General features: G+C 39.8%; 1 protein-coding gene across 1 annotated transcript in view; it reads right to left on the reverse strand.

Moving 5' to 3' along the window:
• Positions 1-16,596, reverse strand: part of LOC104689058 (ubiquitin-conjugating enzyme E2 E1) — a 44,114-nt gene that overhangs the window by 2,926 nt on the left and 24,592 nt on the right. Inside the window, 1 exon segment of the mRNA XM_039569226.1 lies at positions 5,957-6,089. Within this exon segment, the coding sequence (XP_039425160.1) occupies positions 5,957-6,089 (133 nt within the window).

Raw genomic sequence — 16,596 nt, forward strand, 5'->3', positions numbered from 1 at the left:
ATGCACAGAGCACATGGGCTATTTTTGAACTTGCAAAAGCGGTTACTTGTCACACAGGAGACACCCACACTGCATGCTTGGGGAGATTTTGTGCTTTGTTTCTTGTGAGCTGCTTGGATTTTGGATTAAAACAGGAAGCAAACAAAGGAAACCCCAAATCCCTGCATGTTTGCACATTATGGGGGAAATAGCAAAATGACTGCAAGAGAGCAGAGATGTGTCACCCTCCCACACCTTCTGCAACAAGCTGTCACTCCAAAACCAAGAACTCCTGATGCTTTCTACCTAGGGAGCCTTAGAGGTATAGCAGACAAGAAACCTAAATGACCTTTGTTTCCCAGATCATCTAATCTTCCGAGGAAAGGCAGCAATTACTCCCGGCAGTCATGTGGAAGTCCACGTGCAGCAGCCAGAGCAGTGGGCGGATCTGCCTCTGCCGCACCTGCCCCAGCCCACACTGTTCAGGGCATGTTCGTGGCATTTGCGGCTGCTGGCAGTGGCTCTGCCCTGGGTTCCTGAGCAGCCCTCAGCCCAGCCCTGCTGCTTGCTCAGTGTTTCTGTGTTTGACCTGCACCTTTGGTCTCCTTCCAAGAAGGTTTCTAACTGTAAGCAAGGTAACAATTTTGACAGATTAAACACTTCCAGAAGGGGAAGCATGGAGTATTTCCAAGTTAATACAATAAGGACCAAATAAACAGAGGTCAACAGGTCTAATTTGTAAAGACAGAAAGTTGTTAATCCTGATTCTCAGCACAAAAGCTAAATACTGTGTAGACAGTCTCTCAGTCCAGTTGACTAATAACTGATAACAAAGCATGAATGCTGCTTGCCTTTAAGAGTAAGACTTACTTTTTAATTATTTTTCATGAATGAGGGGAAAGTGAAAATGAAAGAAGACTGCCTTATACTTGCAGAACATCCTGGTTCCTTAACACACCTTAAGATATAATCCTTATGGCACTAAAAGTAGTTTTCTCCAGTTAGAGGAATTCTACCAAGCACTGTGGAAAAAAATCTAAATTTGTTTTCACTTTAGCAGTAACTCAGAACTGGGATGGTGTTAGACACATGCAGTCCATCTGTTTGCCATTCACAATTTTTGCTGATGGCACAAAAGCCAGCAGTGCAGGGAACCCAAATGGAACTGGAATAGGGAGAAATTGGGAGGCCCACTTGAAAACAAGCAAAAATATTTAAAGTAAATGTTCATTACACCCTAAAGATGAAAAAAAATTCTCACATAAACCTAGTACATTCAGACCAAAATCAAAAGAAACTGAGTTACTTAGAAGGTAGTGAAGAGAACAGCATGTGGAATAACAGAAAAATATAGTGTAACTGAACAATCCTTTGGAAATGTCCCACCTGAGATTACATTAATGCAGTAACTATACAGAGTTAAGCACAGCTTTTGAAAAGACATAAAAGAAGCTAATCTCAACCTTACCCTGAAGTGATAGTAGAGGTTAATTTACACAAGCAGCAGAATAGGAGTGGGTGGAAGGAAGTGGTTAGAGGTTATTAATACAAATGATCACAGCACACACACCAGATCAACACAAGTTACTGTTTTCACCTCAGTAAATGAAATATAACCCAACTGTAATGTAACTCTTGGGAAAATGCCCGTTGTAATAGTACAAATACTGAATTCTTAAATTCTAATTATACTTGTTTATTGGATTCTCCTAAATCCAGGCTCACCCAGCACGTGCCTGATTCATTTGCTATCTGAAACACATGCAAAACCAGAATACAACACAAAATGAGAAAACATAAAAAGCAGAGAACAGATTAACATTTTCAAGGTGTTGTATAGAATGCTTGGTTAAATGCAAAAGAACTTCATTATACATATTTAGGACATGAAAGAGAGTATCTGTCCCTGTATCAGATTTCTCCCACTGAAGTTCCTTGTACCATGCAACGCATTTCCAAGTCAAATTTTTAAATCTTTCATTTCTCCAACCGCAAGCACAGTAGTGCAGTCCCTCTTAATATCCTCACAGGAATCTAAGTATCACTTCTAGCACAGTCTTCTGGCTCTCCTACAGCAACATCCTCTCCAAAAACATTTGCTCCAACATACTGAATCGAACCCTCAGCTAGAGCTAGACCCAGTCCTCAAAGGCTGCACCTGTATATCCTTCATCACACGCCTCTAGGATGCTCATCAACCACATAGTATTTGTCAGTGTTTATGCCTCAACACCTTCTCTCATACATATTCCTAAGGGATTGGAAGCTTGCCAGGATGACCATTTTCACCTCATTTTATTTAAGAAAGTAAATCCTTTAATGACATTTCATTTTCAGGTTATGAAATGTGTTCAGCTACAGGCCCTTCACGATCAGGCAGGCCACCACAGCAGCAACTGCCCCCACAGGAGTTACCAAAGACTTAAAGAGGCCATAGAGGTTTTCTTCTACTGGTCTCACCAAGGAAGATTGAAGGGATACTAGTCCTTTTTCCTTACAGAGCTTAATATTTTCAGAGATCAAGGCTTCTAAAATGACATTCTACTCTATTCTAAAATGACTACTGTTCTGTGAGTCCTTATCACCAAAAGTGATATACACTGGGTTTTGTTTCAACTAGCTGTTTCTTTATTTCTTGCCCTAAAAGGCACTTAGAGGAAGGCTACTGTAATTACATTAGCCTACCACTTAAACACGATCCACAGACAGTATTTACTCACTACTGCAAGCAGTTGGACAATCCGAAATCAACAAAATAGCAGGAATAAAGCAGGAACAATATGATAATCATATTTTCCACATTACCATTAACACTAGTGTAAATTTTAATACAGGAGCAGCTTTGGTTCTCGAAGGAAGGGTCTTCATTTCAACCTTAAGTGCCCAAGCATAACAAGTGTGTCCTATTATAGCACCACCATGCTTTCTCCTAAATCCCATCTCAATGAGACTGAAGCTGTATGTATTTTACTTCTGTACACAGATTGTGGTTTGTAAACCAACTCGGACTTCACTAGATGAAAGACTCCATTTTAATGAAACTGCTACAATTCAGTGAATCACCATTAAACTCATCTTTTAAGGCCTCAATAAGTGTTGCCTATTTGTTTGGTTTTTTAATCCCACCCTTCTTTTCATCTGGGTGAGGGTTTAGATCTGAAGATAAAGACAAAGGTATCCTAGTCAGAAGCACCGAGCAGAAAGCAGGGCTGAGCTGGAATGACACAACTGTTTATTTGGCTCTGCATTGGGAAACTTGGCTGTCTCAGTAGCACTGGTAGTTACAGTATGGCCTTGAAAGGCATCCTACTTGACTGTTGAAGCAGCATGGTGGGAACACATCTGAGAGCAAGGGCTGCATCTGGCTGGGGAGTTTGTACCATCTACCCTGCCAGTGGTACATACTTCTACTCAGATGGAGCTGCTGAAGGGAGAGGCTGCAGAGTGGACCTCAGACTGCAGGCAGTGCCAAGACCTTTCTCCTAGGCAGGACGGGCAGCAGACCTGCCTGCAAAAGGTGTTGCCCAGGTAGAGGACCTCCTGCAGCAGCTGGCTGAGCTATAGGAGGCAGTGAGAAGCCTGCATGGCATCAGGGCTGCTGAGGAGGAGTCAGACAGCTGGTCCCAAGCACAGTCTGCACTGGACCTACAGCCCATGGCCAAACAGCCAGAAACTCCCACTGGCACACACGGATGGGATGGGGGCCAAAAATGCAAAAGAATGGAAGCTTGCCACAGCAAGGACCTGCAGGAAGAGACTTGCCCCCAAAGCCTGAGGTGTCCCTGCAGAACCACTTTGCTGCTCTGAGATTGGAAAGACCCACGATAACAGAAAAGACACTGAAGCCAAATAAGGCAGTCCTGAGAGTTAAGGAAAGGACTCTGGAGCATGGGTATTTTTTTCATCAATCCTCCTGGTCAAAGGGAAAGGGTTCAAAAGGGCTAGTCAAATCTAGAAAACCGACAAATGGTTATGGGACTGGTGCCACAGCCGGGGGTTTGACCGGGCTTGCTTTGGGAAAGCAAGACCATGGGACTTGCTTTGGGAAACCTGGTCTGCTGGGCACTGATGGGATCCATCTTTCAGAGAAGGGGAAGGGGCCTGTATGGATGAACAAGGAGCTCCTGGACAAACTCAAACACACAAAGGAACTGTACAGAAAGTGGAAGCAAGGACAGGTAGCCTAGGAGGAACAGAGAGAGGTGGGCCTGTGATCTCATGAAGTTCAGCAAGGCCATGTGTAAGGTCCTTGCATCTGTATCTGGGCAATCAAAATCACTTGTGAGATCCCACCTGGAGCACTGCATCCAGCTCTGGGGCCCCCAACATGAGAAGGATGTGGACCTGTTGGAGTGAGTCCAGAGGAGGGCCATCAAGACAATCAAAGGGCTGGAGCACCTCTCATATAAAGAGAGGTTGAGAGAGTTGGGCTTGTTCAGCCTGGAGAAGAGAAGGTTCTAGAGAGACCTTAGAGCAGCCTTCCAGTACCAAAAGGGGCCTACAGGAGAGCTGGAGAGAGACTTTTTACAAGGGCATGGACAAGGAGTCATAGCCTTAAAATGAAAAAGGGTTAATTTAGAGGGGATATTAGGAGTAAATCCTTTATTGTGAGGGTGGTGAGGCACCGGAACAGGCTGCCCAGAAAAGTTGTGGATGCTCCATCCATGGAAATGTTCAAGGCCACGTTGGACAGAGCTTTGAACAACGTGGTCTAGTGGAAGGCATACCTTCCCACAGCAAGTAGTTTGGAACAGACGATCTTTAAGGCCCCTTCCAACCCAAACCATTCCATGATTCTATGATGAACAAGCCTGACCTGTAGCATAAAAAGCAAAGGTGTAACAACGCACACATGGGAAAGCAAAAAATCTCTCTTTAAATGCTTACTGGGTTCACAACATAATAAATTGCGTACAGTTGGTTGGACAACAAATTATTCAGCAAATTAAACAACAACAAACCTACTCTAAAGTGAATTGAATTCTAACATGAGAGAACCATCTGTGTTGCCAGAGAATCTCCAAAAAGAGATGGACAGATGTCAGCAGGAAAGCACTACAGATGTCCCAAGGTAGACCACGCTGTTTGTGAACTGGAACCCTATCTTAGGGGTAGAATTGAAGGACCTGTTGGTACTACTGAAACCCTGAAGTTATGTGAGCAAGAACAGGCAAACAGTTTCCTTAATTTGGCAAGCTTGTATTAATTTGTCTTGCGTAAGCAATTAGCATTGCTCTGCTGAGATGGACTGATGGCCTGAAGAAGTCCTTTCTGCTGCAGACTAGACCAAAGCCTGAAAGATGGTGCAGTCATTGGCATGTATCTCATCAATCAAACAACTTTTAAGTAGAAAGTTAAACATGCATATGAATGCTTTCAGATACAAGACAAACACCAAGTGTATACACAAGCACCTCTTGTAACCCAACACTCTTCCTGTGGTCACATATTGGAACCACCGGATAACATTTACTCACACTGGTATTTGCCTTAGAGCACTGGAACACAACAACACTGGAATGTAAGAGCTTCACAAATATAACACACCTACAGAAAGTTTGTTACTGTACAAATAGGTGAACAACACAAGCGTCCAACAAAACTGAAAAATTAAATACTACTTTAGCAGCCAAAACACACGTAACTTATGCTTACAGTACCTAGGTGGTTTGAGAAACAAGTATTTGTAGTATTTCTCCTCAAGTTTATCTACTTCTCAGTTTCTCAGTCCTGTCCCAATGCTTGCACTAAATGCTTAGGACTTCTTAGAAGCAGGAAAAAAGAAAACAAGCTCTAAAATAATTATCAAGAGGACTGGAAAAGCTGTTAACATTAGCTAATAGAAACTAATTTAATGTCTAAAATGAGCTTAAGTTTGTTCTTAAGAGTGGATTTCAAATGGGCTGTATTCCATTAACACTGCATGCTATCCATGTTTAGCACTCATGACTTAAGATGGTAGCTACAGATCTCTTACCTTTGGAGGCTTGAAGGGGTATTCTGGCGTAAACGTGATGTCAAGGAAGAAAACACCTCCCTCATAGACCGAACCTGGAGGTCCTAGAATGGTTGATCTCCATTCATAGATGTTATCACCTTTGGGGCCAGCGCTGAGAGATAAAAACCAAAATCATTTAGAAATACTACCACAGCTCAAATAAATACGACTTCTTACATTCTTCAAGTACGATATAGAAGAAATATTTCAGTCTTACTCTTCATACACCACCTGAAGTAGAGATCAGGATTAAAAGAAGACTGAATGCTCTCAAATACTCAGAGATCTTACCTGAAGTTACCAGCGTTCCAGCCTGTTTAGCAAAGCTGAGAAACTAGAGGTGGGGTACGGTTCCATCTTCTCTCTCTCGACAGTTACAAGAGCAGCATTGCCCAGAACTACTCCTAAACATACTACACTATCAATACAACACAAGAGCTAAGTTTCAAAGAACAATTTCCTACTGTATTTCAGAAATGGCTCTTCCATCTCAGTCTTAATAAAACTGTATCACATTAAAGACTGTACTAAACAAATTAAGGATTTTTGTTCATTTTTAAAATCTTTTTTGTTCTTTAAATTAAAATATATCCTGCACTATTGTTAAACAAAGGCTCATAGTATAATTGAAGGAAGCCAAATTAATGATGACACTCTTAAATATCAAAATTTTCTACATTTCTATAATTTTGCTGCACTGATTTCTAAGATGAGGCCACATGATCTTACCTTGTTGATATTGCTTGCATTGTGGAACTGCCTTTTTTAGGGGGAATTAAAATCACTGTGTCAAATTAAAACAGCACTTTCTCAAATTAGCTCTGCCTAATTTGAGACTGCCTAACCTGCCAGCAGCTCACTACAAGCAGTACAAACTAAAGGTGTTGCAAAGATCAAATGTCTGCTTGTTAAAATTAGTTTTACTTATATCCTCAGACACTTGCACTCTGTAGTGTGCCATATGTCACTGAGTATTTCTAAGTACAGCTCAACCTGTAAAGCCATTAATGGTGTAGGATTCCACTGCTGCCTCTTCCCTTCTGTACTGCTATGGTAGTATCTTATTTGTAAGATGCCAGAGCTGGAAAAACCCTTTGCATAACAGGAGGTGGTGACACAGCTTTTTCCATCATGGACATACCATGGTTTCAGAAATCTCTTCTCCCCTTCTTCTGAAGGGGATGGATCTTAATGTTCCTAATACAATGAAAACTAGCCTTGCTCTTCTTTCCCCCTTCTTTTAACAAGGCTCCCCTAAGACAGAAGGAAAAAACAGGCTCTTTTCATATTACAACAATCACAGAGCAGCATTACTTGAGAGGGAGGGCAATACAATAAATTCAATATACACATGACAATATGCATTTGATTAATGTGCAAGGAACCAGAGTAATCACTAAGTGTTAATAACAGTGTAACAAATAGAAATACAATTGCAAGAACATAAATTGTCATAATAACAGTGATCAGAGACACATTTTTTTTCCCTGCTCTTCCCAATACTGGTGAACATGTTCTCGACAGCAGGGGAATCCAGAGAGAGAAAGGGAATTAATTCTGTTACCAAACCTAATGTTTTGGGTTTTTTTCAGATTAACCTAGTAATAAAATTTCACAAATATGCTGGTGCTAGGTAATTCAACAATCATGAAGTTATGACTAAAAGCATGCTTCCAAGGAAAGGAAAGCACGTAAGAAAGCAGTAAAGGAAGACAGATTCTCTGCAAATGATGCACCAGCCACAAGGGAAAGATTTTTCTCTCCAGTACACAAAACCCAGCACAGCTCAAGATCAGTATTAAATTAAAGTAAAAGCCATTCCATCCTGAACACTCCTGGCATCCCACTCCACCTTAATGACTTGTCCCTGTCCTGTGCAAGTCTATATATTTGGGCAGTCAGTACTCTCCAGCTACCACTTGTGCATTAGACTGGAAAAGTGTTGTATTTTGACAGGAAGCTCTACCTCTGGAAAGACACCAACTTAACTGTGCAAACTTACTGAAAAGGACTCTCTGGGGCACCCTTAGCCACTGCTCCAAGGAATCACCTCTTTATGTACCTATTAGCAACCTCCTGACATACTGTCATTACTGCAAGTTGCACCGGCAATCATCCTCCCCTCCCTCCCCTAAAGATGGAGCTACTGAACGGGAACAGGTACTTGAGCTTTGTTAGCACCGATTTAGTGTTGGAATTTATATCACCAGAACTGCCAATGGGGAGCACTTCAGCACTCAAGAAATGTGATGTGCGATTAGCACTGAATACAGCCCTCTGAACCAACGAGAAATATTTCAACATTTCGCATTTTATTTCCAGCTTCAGCCCAAAGGACTGTCAATAAAAAAATCCCACAGACTTAAAAAATATATTATCATTAGTAATAGTCCTAGAAATCTCTTGTATCCTATTAGGTTTCCAATTAGAGCTATCACTGCACACAAGTAATATACTGCCATATTAAGAGCACAACATCTTTGTAAGACATCAGTAGGCTTTAACAATGATGTACTAAGCTTTCCTTTTAAGCTTTTCATAATTCAATTAACAGAGTAAAACAGCTGTGCATGTCCAACTTTTAGACATTAACATTGATTTCTTATAAAAGAAAGACTGAAAGAGGAAGATGCAAGTCAGCTTCAAGTATGATACTGCTTAGATTTAACTTAGGATTAGTAATATCAAACAGCTCATGAAGACCTAGTGCATAATAGAAAAGTGACAATACTTGACCACAGTGTAAGAACAGTGGCATTAACTTTTGGTGGAGATACAGAAACCGTCACAGGTTAAAGATCACATTCTTTGTTTAAAATCCTTGCAATTATCTGCTTTGAAAAGAAATTCACTGATGCATGGACACAAGGCTCACTGGCACAGCTGTCACCTTGCCTGATATGTGCCACCAGTGCTCAAATTAAGTGTCTAGATCTACTAATACTACATTTTGAAACTGTCCAACATATGACCACTGGGAAGGCAATTTTAACCAATTAAATAGAAATAGTTTCCACTGCAAGACGAGAGTTTCTGTATTAACTCAGCAGCCCACAACCTCTTCACTTCCAAAGAAAGAAATGAGTAAAAGACCAGCAATTCAGAGTGAAAAATGACATCCAAAAGAAAACTGAAAAGATCCCAACCCATTATTATCCTATCAAGCAGCATGTGTTACACTGCAGTGCAACTGAGATCTCTCTTGGAAAAACAGTGATATGCTCAGTGAAGACACACTGCACCCACTGTAACAACTTATCCTGATCATTCCCAATGATGCTGGCTTATCCCCCAGACAGATGTTATGACAGAAACACTCCTTGGGAAACCTCCCAGTGGCAAGGTATTGTTCAAGGAATATCTAATTTTCCAAGTCAAGAGGCAGGAAAATGCAAGGCACTACCTCCTGGTAGACGCAAGGCAGGGATAAAGCCTCAGCACAAGCGAGACCAAGCTCAAAGTCCTGCATGGGCCAAGTCCCAACCAGCCTTGTGCTGCTTTGGAAAAACCTGATCTTGCCCTGCCTCTCTTTGCTGGCAGGTGCCATATTCTTTCTCAACTTAAAAATCCAATAGGTAAATTAGAAACACCTAGAGCAGAGGCTAGGGAGCAGAACAATGCCTAGGTAAATTAGCTGCAGATGCCTTGCAGTACTGAGCAACTGTAAACACAGAACTCCATCTCAGAGATTCAGTGTTCATGGAGAAGACACACACACACACGCACTTTCACATATGGAAAAAGCTGAAATGACAGACAGTCTGCAAGAACACCCAGCATGTGACTTTTTTGTATTAAGCCAGCCAGAGACAACCTCCATCACAGGTCTGCAATACATGACACCACCCCGATATTTTGCACACACAAACTCAGCTTCCTCCTCTGCCCTGGCACCCTGGGCAAATCACTCAAAATATGCCTATGCCACGGAGGGAAGGCAGGACTTCTTGGTGTTCACCACATACCGCTAATGTATAAAAATCCCTGGGAACACAGCGATGGTGCTTTCCAGAAGAATGACTCAGAGTCTGTTGTTTATGTAAACATGCTAGTTCATTTGGAAACTACCCGGTCCTTTCTAGGAGTTTGACTGAATGATAATTTAAGTGCTCCTTTCAGTGAAAATTCAGACTGGCAAATAGTTTAATTCCTCTTCTTTGAGATACAGAAGACACACAATAGCAGATCACTGCAGTGATAAATCAATATAGTTGATGCTACAAACACTAGGTTAATACCCTGATGTACCAAAGCAGTACATATTCCTTTTAAAAGCTAACTAATTTAGCAGAGTAGTTTAGAAGTGCCAGAGACTGCTATTCATCAGGGTGATGAGAAGAAAGGCAATTCCATGGTATGATGAAGGAAATAACACCTAATGAAAACCTACAGTATGTTTCAGTTAAAATTGCAAGTAACAAACCCACGAACTCATACACCAACTACTCCATATCCCTATTGCTATTTTTGAGGCTATTTCGCCCTAAACATGAAGAGTCTGATGAAAGTACTTAAGCTGTTTGGAAGCTGCACACTTGAGGAAAATAAATATAAATTCTAAAAACACCGCAGACATGACCTTTTCCAAGGGACATAGCTCAGATCAGAAAACAAACAACATACTAACGGTACATGGGAATTTCAGGGTGGCAGAGAATCTAATGATCTCTAAAGTAAAACTGCACCTTTACAAACTGACAGCAATATCAATTTTTTTGCTGTTGCTTTATTTTCTAGTAAGAAACACTTAATGGCTGAACATAGAAGTGCATCTTAGTTATGGACTTACTAGGCAGCTTTAGGAAATAGCTAAATGTTAGAAGGTCCCTTTGCTCCTTCCCCCCCTGCCCCCTTTTTTTTTTTTTTTTCTTTTTCTCCAAATATGCAAGCCCAAAACACATTAGAAGTTTTGGCTGCCAGGCAGGCAGCATATCATTCTCACCTGAAGTTCTGCTGCACCTTGATTTTCCCTTCTAACCCACCCCACTCCTGACCTCAGGGTAAATATACTTCCTTTTTTTGTAGCCCACTGGGTGGGTCCACACTGAATTTGTTCACTTATATTGTTAGACTGAATCCGGTGGAGAGATTGGAAAAGCACCCCAGAAATACTGGATCACTGGGGAAGGCAGGTGCCACCTCTACAAGAAGCAGGACAGCTCATCTATCTTAGCCATTGAAAACAAACACCTCCAAAATCCCCCATCCAAAGAAATTTTGCTCTACAGATCTTTAAGCAAGCTGTCTTAACATAGGAGTGCTGATGAACAGAGTGAAAACCAACAAAACAAAATGTAGCTAATCCTTTGGTCTAAACATCACTTCGAAACCTTCATATTAATGCACAGTTCTAATTTTAGAAATAAACTGTCACCTTCTGCACATGCTTTAGCTACCAAAATCTATTATTATTATTTTTATTACTACAGCACTGAGACATTCCATTCATAGGCAGGACCCCACTATGCCAAGCCTGCTACAATACAATCCAAAGACCTGTGTACACAATTTACAAAGGTTTTTCAATTATAAAATAAGCATTAAAACATTACACAGTTATTAGGAAGAAATTCAAATAGACAAAACAGAAGTAGTTAAAAGGATACCCGGGGCCATCCATTTCATTGCTATTTTTTTGGCAAAGTAGTTTAAAAGTGAGACGCCTCCCATTTTTAAGTCAAATAATGGAAATTAAAGGAAAAGAAAGGAAAAAAAAAATCACAACACAAGACAACTACTCCTGGGCAACCATGGAAAATTAAAGGTAATATACTGAACTACTACGTGCCAATGCGTATCAGCAGCAATTTTTGTCCACTGTCATTACACACAACCAAGCTGCTCCTCTGTGTTAACACAAAAATGATGGATTGATATCAGATGAAATTCCTGCAGGCTCAATGAGAGACAGAGGGAAAAGACAGCAAGAGAAAAAGTTGCAGCCGGCTTTAGTTAAAACATGGGAAGGGAGCAAAGGAGGTAGAGGTAAAATTGCAAAAATAGAACTTAATTCTCCTTCTAGCTCATGTTCAGGGATATGGTTTTCAAGTACAAAACTGTAAATATTATTTTTCTTGTAAGTCATTGAAAGTATTGTGTTTTCTGTCTTCAATTTTAAAATGGTAGTCACAATATTATTGCACAAGTATAAGTCCCTTACAAATCCCACCACATTTCTAACAGAGTTAGAAATAATATCATTCTTCTCTGCATTTTCATGCACAAAATTTCTGTTTTAGCATCTGGGAAAGCTTTTCCCTTAAGTATCAGCCTAAGGTAAAATTAGGAAGGTTTGAACAATTGCACAAAGCTTAAACTGGAGGATAAATGGTGCAGTGAATTACTTTCCTACTAGGTTAAAAAAGGAACTAAATAACTAAATAGGTCTGATAATGGAGCTGATAAGGTGTAATGCAGGGATTTATGGGACCTCAAGGAAGACTGATCAGGGGGATTTCTTCGTGAGAAGAAAAAAAAAAAAAAAGACTATGTTTTCCAATTTATAAAAAAAATACTTGGCAATAAGACCACACAACAACCAAGAGTTACCACAGCCAAGATCTCATTCTTTTTCTATTACAAGAGGAACAGAAATGCCGTGGGGTACTTGCAAATTTAGGACTTTTACCCGAAGTATTTTGGTCTCTGCAAAATATTACTGAGAAGTTACTACTAAATTACTTGGTGAAAAGGCCAACCCTCTTAAACAATTTCACTGCAGAGTTTCATTTTTAAACCAGGCTTCAACGATTCAAAATAAAATCTCAGTTTTGACCTCAGGGAGGTCAGGAGAAGATTTATGATATTCTCAGGAGTGTGCTACAGCTCTATTTAGTTCAACAATAATCACTCCAATTTAGGAGCAAGTCCTTATAAAAAGGGTCAAGAGAAATTAATCCATTTAGCATTGGTTCCAAAATTGAAAATAAATCCAGCCTGCTCAGTTCTCAAGGGTTTCAGTTTTTCTTTCCAGTGGCTTCTTCCTAGCCTCCTCTACTGCAAAGTACAGGAAGTTTGTCCCACTACATACATGTAGGAACATTTTCAGTGTCAAACATGACTGCAGAGAGGCTGTTTCTGTAAGTCTGAGACTTTAGTATGTACAGTATGGAAATACAGAAAATGCCAAACTAAGTAATCAATAAAATTATTTTCATTGTATGCAAATCTTTTTCTTTTCTCCTCATAGTTTTAGTTTGAGGCCGTGACCAAAAATTAAATGAATTAAAACATCACAGTTTATATGTGACCTTACATGTCCCATTAAATAATACCCTGCATAAGAAACAATAAAACAAATTGGGAAAGAGTAACAGAGAATCTGATCCACCTAACAATTAGCAATGTCTTATTTGAAATGACAAGATGATGTGATGGTAGAATCTGTGGTCTGCCAACATAACCTTATGTTATTTTTAAATCAGTTTCCTTCCTGCCATTTGTGTACTGACTAACAACTACCAACATGGGGACAGAAATTCCTACACATCATCAGACTGCATTTCCAAATTATTTATGTATTTATAGCACAGACGTATAATTTACAGTTGGTAAGCAAAACCAGGTGGTTTCACAAATGCACTATTTCTGCAACTACACCATTTTTTGGTGGCCTCTTCATATTCCAACAGGTTTTTGGAAATTGGTATAGAAATATAACTAGTGAACCTATTTATTTCTGTAATTTTAAACAAACTAAACTGGTTGCCTAGCATCAAATTGACAGATCTATAATTAAAGACAAATAAAAGACAATCAATACTACTAACAAATATGAAAGTTCTTGTGTCACCAATCTCAAATGTGGTATACTCCTCAAAAGAAAACAAATCTACTTCCTCCTGGCACTTACTGGGATACAGTAGGTTACTCATACATGGAAAGGAAACTACCCTCTCTGACAACTAAACGGTTCAATAATACCCCCTTTCCCTCCATAAGCCCTAGAGGTGCTACACTGAATGATAACAGGGCTCTTTCCTAAATACTATGCTTTATCCATTAAAGAAATGGAAATTTACTACAATTAACCTGCCATTCGAGAATCAAGCTGGGACCTACATCTGTGTTTGTGTCTATCATGCCCATCTCCTGTCTCGTTCTCATCAGTGTGAGAATACGGAAGCCAATCTCTCTACGCAGATACAAACACCCAGCACATCATAAATATTTAGGAGCCCTGTAGTACATCAATTGTAAAAGTAATAAATTTGAACCCACATGATCTGGATGCTTCTGTCTCTTCACAAGTCACTTGCCCTGTCAAGGAAAAAAAAAAAATAGAGGATCTCACCTATTTCATAAGTCTACCTATCCAGCACTGAGCTAACACAGTGGACTGTTTATTTTGGACTTTATCATCCATTTGCCATACCGATTTCATTATAATTCTATAGATCAAGAAATGCATACCCTAAATAAGTTAGATTAAAGGGCAACAGCAGCTACAAACCAGCTTGAAAAAACCAGCCCCAGAAAGTTAAAGATGATGTGTAACACTTGGCAAGATGCCCCTGCTATGCTGAAAATTGAAAGCAAACAAGACTCTTGAGCTTCCCCAAACTAATAAGGACAAGGTTCTTGAGGCTTCACCCAACTGCCTCCTTGAGCTAACTTTCTTACTTCCATGGGGAGGAAAAGGGCTACTTGAAAGAGAGGAGACAATACATTGCCAGACTAGAGATGCACTACCATCTCTCTTGCACTGAATGGTAGGAATTCTGCTGAAAGTCTGTACTCAGAAGAGATGAAGTAATATTTTAAGATTACTAGTTTATATGCAACTTTTAAGTTTTCAAGACAACATAACCTAAGGGAAAAAAAATCTGCTCCTGTACCACATGCTCCTAAACTGATGTACCTGTCCCATCACCTACCTACCAGCCAACCAACTCCCCCTAAAAACACGCTACAAATTAGAACAATCCATGAGCCAACCAACAAAGAGAGTCCCCTCCCCTTTAGATAGGTAGAGTCAACATCACTTAACCAGAGAAACAGGCCATCCCAGTAGCTCGGCTTCACATCTATGTATTGCTTCCCATCAGCATACCAATGCTGATACCGATAACATCATGTTGCTAAACAAAATACAGTATGTCTTGAAGGACATATCTTAAAGATATATAAAAGACAGAAAGAAAAAAAAAGTCTAATCTCGATGTCTTCCCCTTCTTCTTTACCTACATTAAACCTCCTTTCCTTGCCATTCACTAAATAAATCAAGATCATTGCATTTGAATTAACCTATTTCACTGTGTGTACTAACAGCAAAACTACACAAACTAGCCATTAACAGCTCAAAATTTGGTTACTCAAAACAACAACAAAATATTCTCAATTATGCTGTACTACCCACAGCAACTCTTTCCTGATTTTCACAGTTCTAAACTATCAAAATTACCTGGCAGAAAAGTAAAGTAACTTGAAAGCACTGCCTTTGAGTTTTGAAACTCTGGCATGCACAGACTAGAAACAGAAATCTAAGATGAGAATTTGCTTTAAGTAAAACAAGATTACCTCTACACTGTAATAGAGCATAGCTGCCAGCCCACTACATAGCAGCCACTAAAAATGGCTTATATACCACTGCAAGTTGTTCTCATTAAGAACACGAGCCAGTCACAACACCTAGCCAACATTTACTGTAGTAGATGCAAATATTTTGAAGGTGATAAGAGGGAAAAACTTTTAAAAAACCCCAAAAATCTATCAAGAGATTTAAGAAGAAAAATAGAATTTCAATTTTTCTACAGCAGATTCACATGCATAAGGATAGCCTAAACAAGCATTTGCAATGGCTTTCCGAAGTTTGTTAATTTGTTTTCAAAGTATTAGGAACATTAAATTTAATCTACATTAGGAGCCACAAGAGGACTAAGCAGTGCTTTTAAATAAAGTATACAGTTTTGTGGTCAATTTGCATGCCTTAACTTGAAGAACAGATTGTCCTTAACAAATTATTGGTTTTTTTCTCCAGAACCCTATTTGGCAATTGATATTAAGCAACTTCTCCGTGCAAAGCAAAAGAACTCACATGGATGAATTTTGAACTTCCCAATGCCTTTACTTCATGACCCTTTTACTTGGAAGCATGTCCCAAATGTAAGGAAACATTAATGACAATGAAGCCATGAAGTGACAAGCAATAATAGTTTCAAGTTAGGGCATTACATCACTTACACCTTTTATGAAAAACACGTTACATTCACACAAGCCAACACTTGGTGTCTTCTCCTCCCTAATTTCAACCAAAGAGAGATGACTTAGCAACAACTTAATAAGCTGAAAGACAACTCCCACGTGTGGCAGTTAAGTTCTGCTGACAGAGGACCACAGCATGCAGGGAACAGGGAATTACCAGGGAGCACAAGAAATCCAGGCATCTTCTTCAACATCACTCCTGGTCCCACATGGCTTAGAAACTTGCTCCTTCAGCTGATCACTGACATTCTTAGTTTAAATTAAATTTAAACTTTTGCTGCCATGAAAAAAAAAAAACCAAAAACCACAAAACCAAAACATGCTAAATTCACACTTTAAGTACCTGAAACCACTGATATTAAATAATACTTCATGTATGTTGCCATGGAGGCTGTTCTAGTCATTAAAAAAGAAAG

Source organism: Corvus cornix, chromosome 2, assembly GCF_000738735.6.
Source record: "Corvus cornix cornix isolate S_Up_H32 chromosome 2, ASM73873v5, whole genome shotgun sequence".
Taxonomy (NCBI): Eukaryota; Metazoa; Chordata; class Aves; order Passeriformes; family Corvidae; genus Corvus; species Corvus cornix.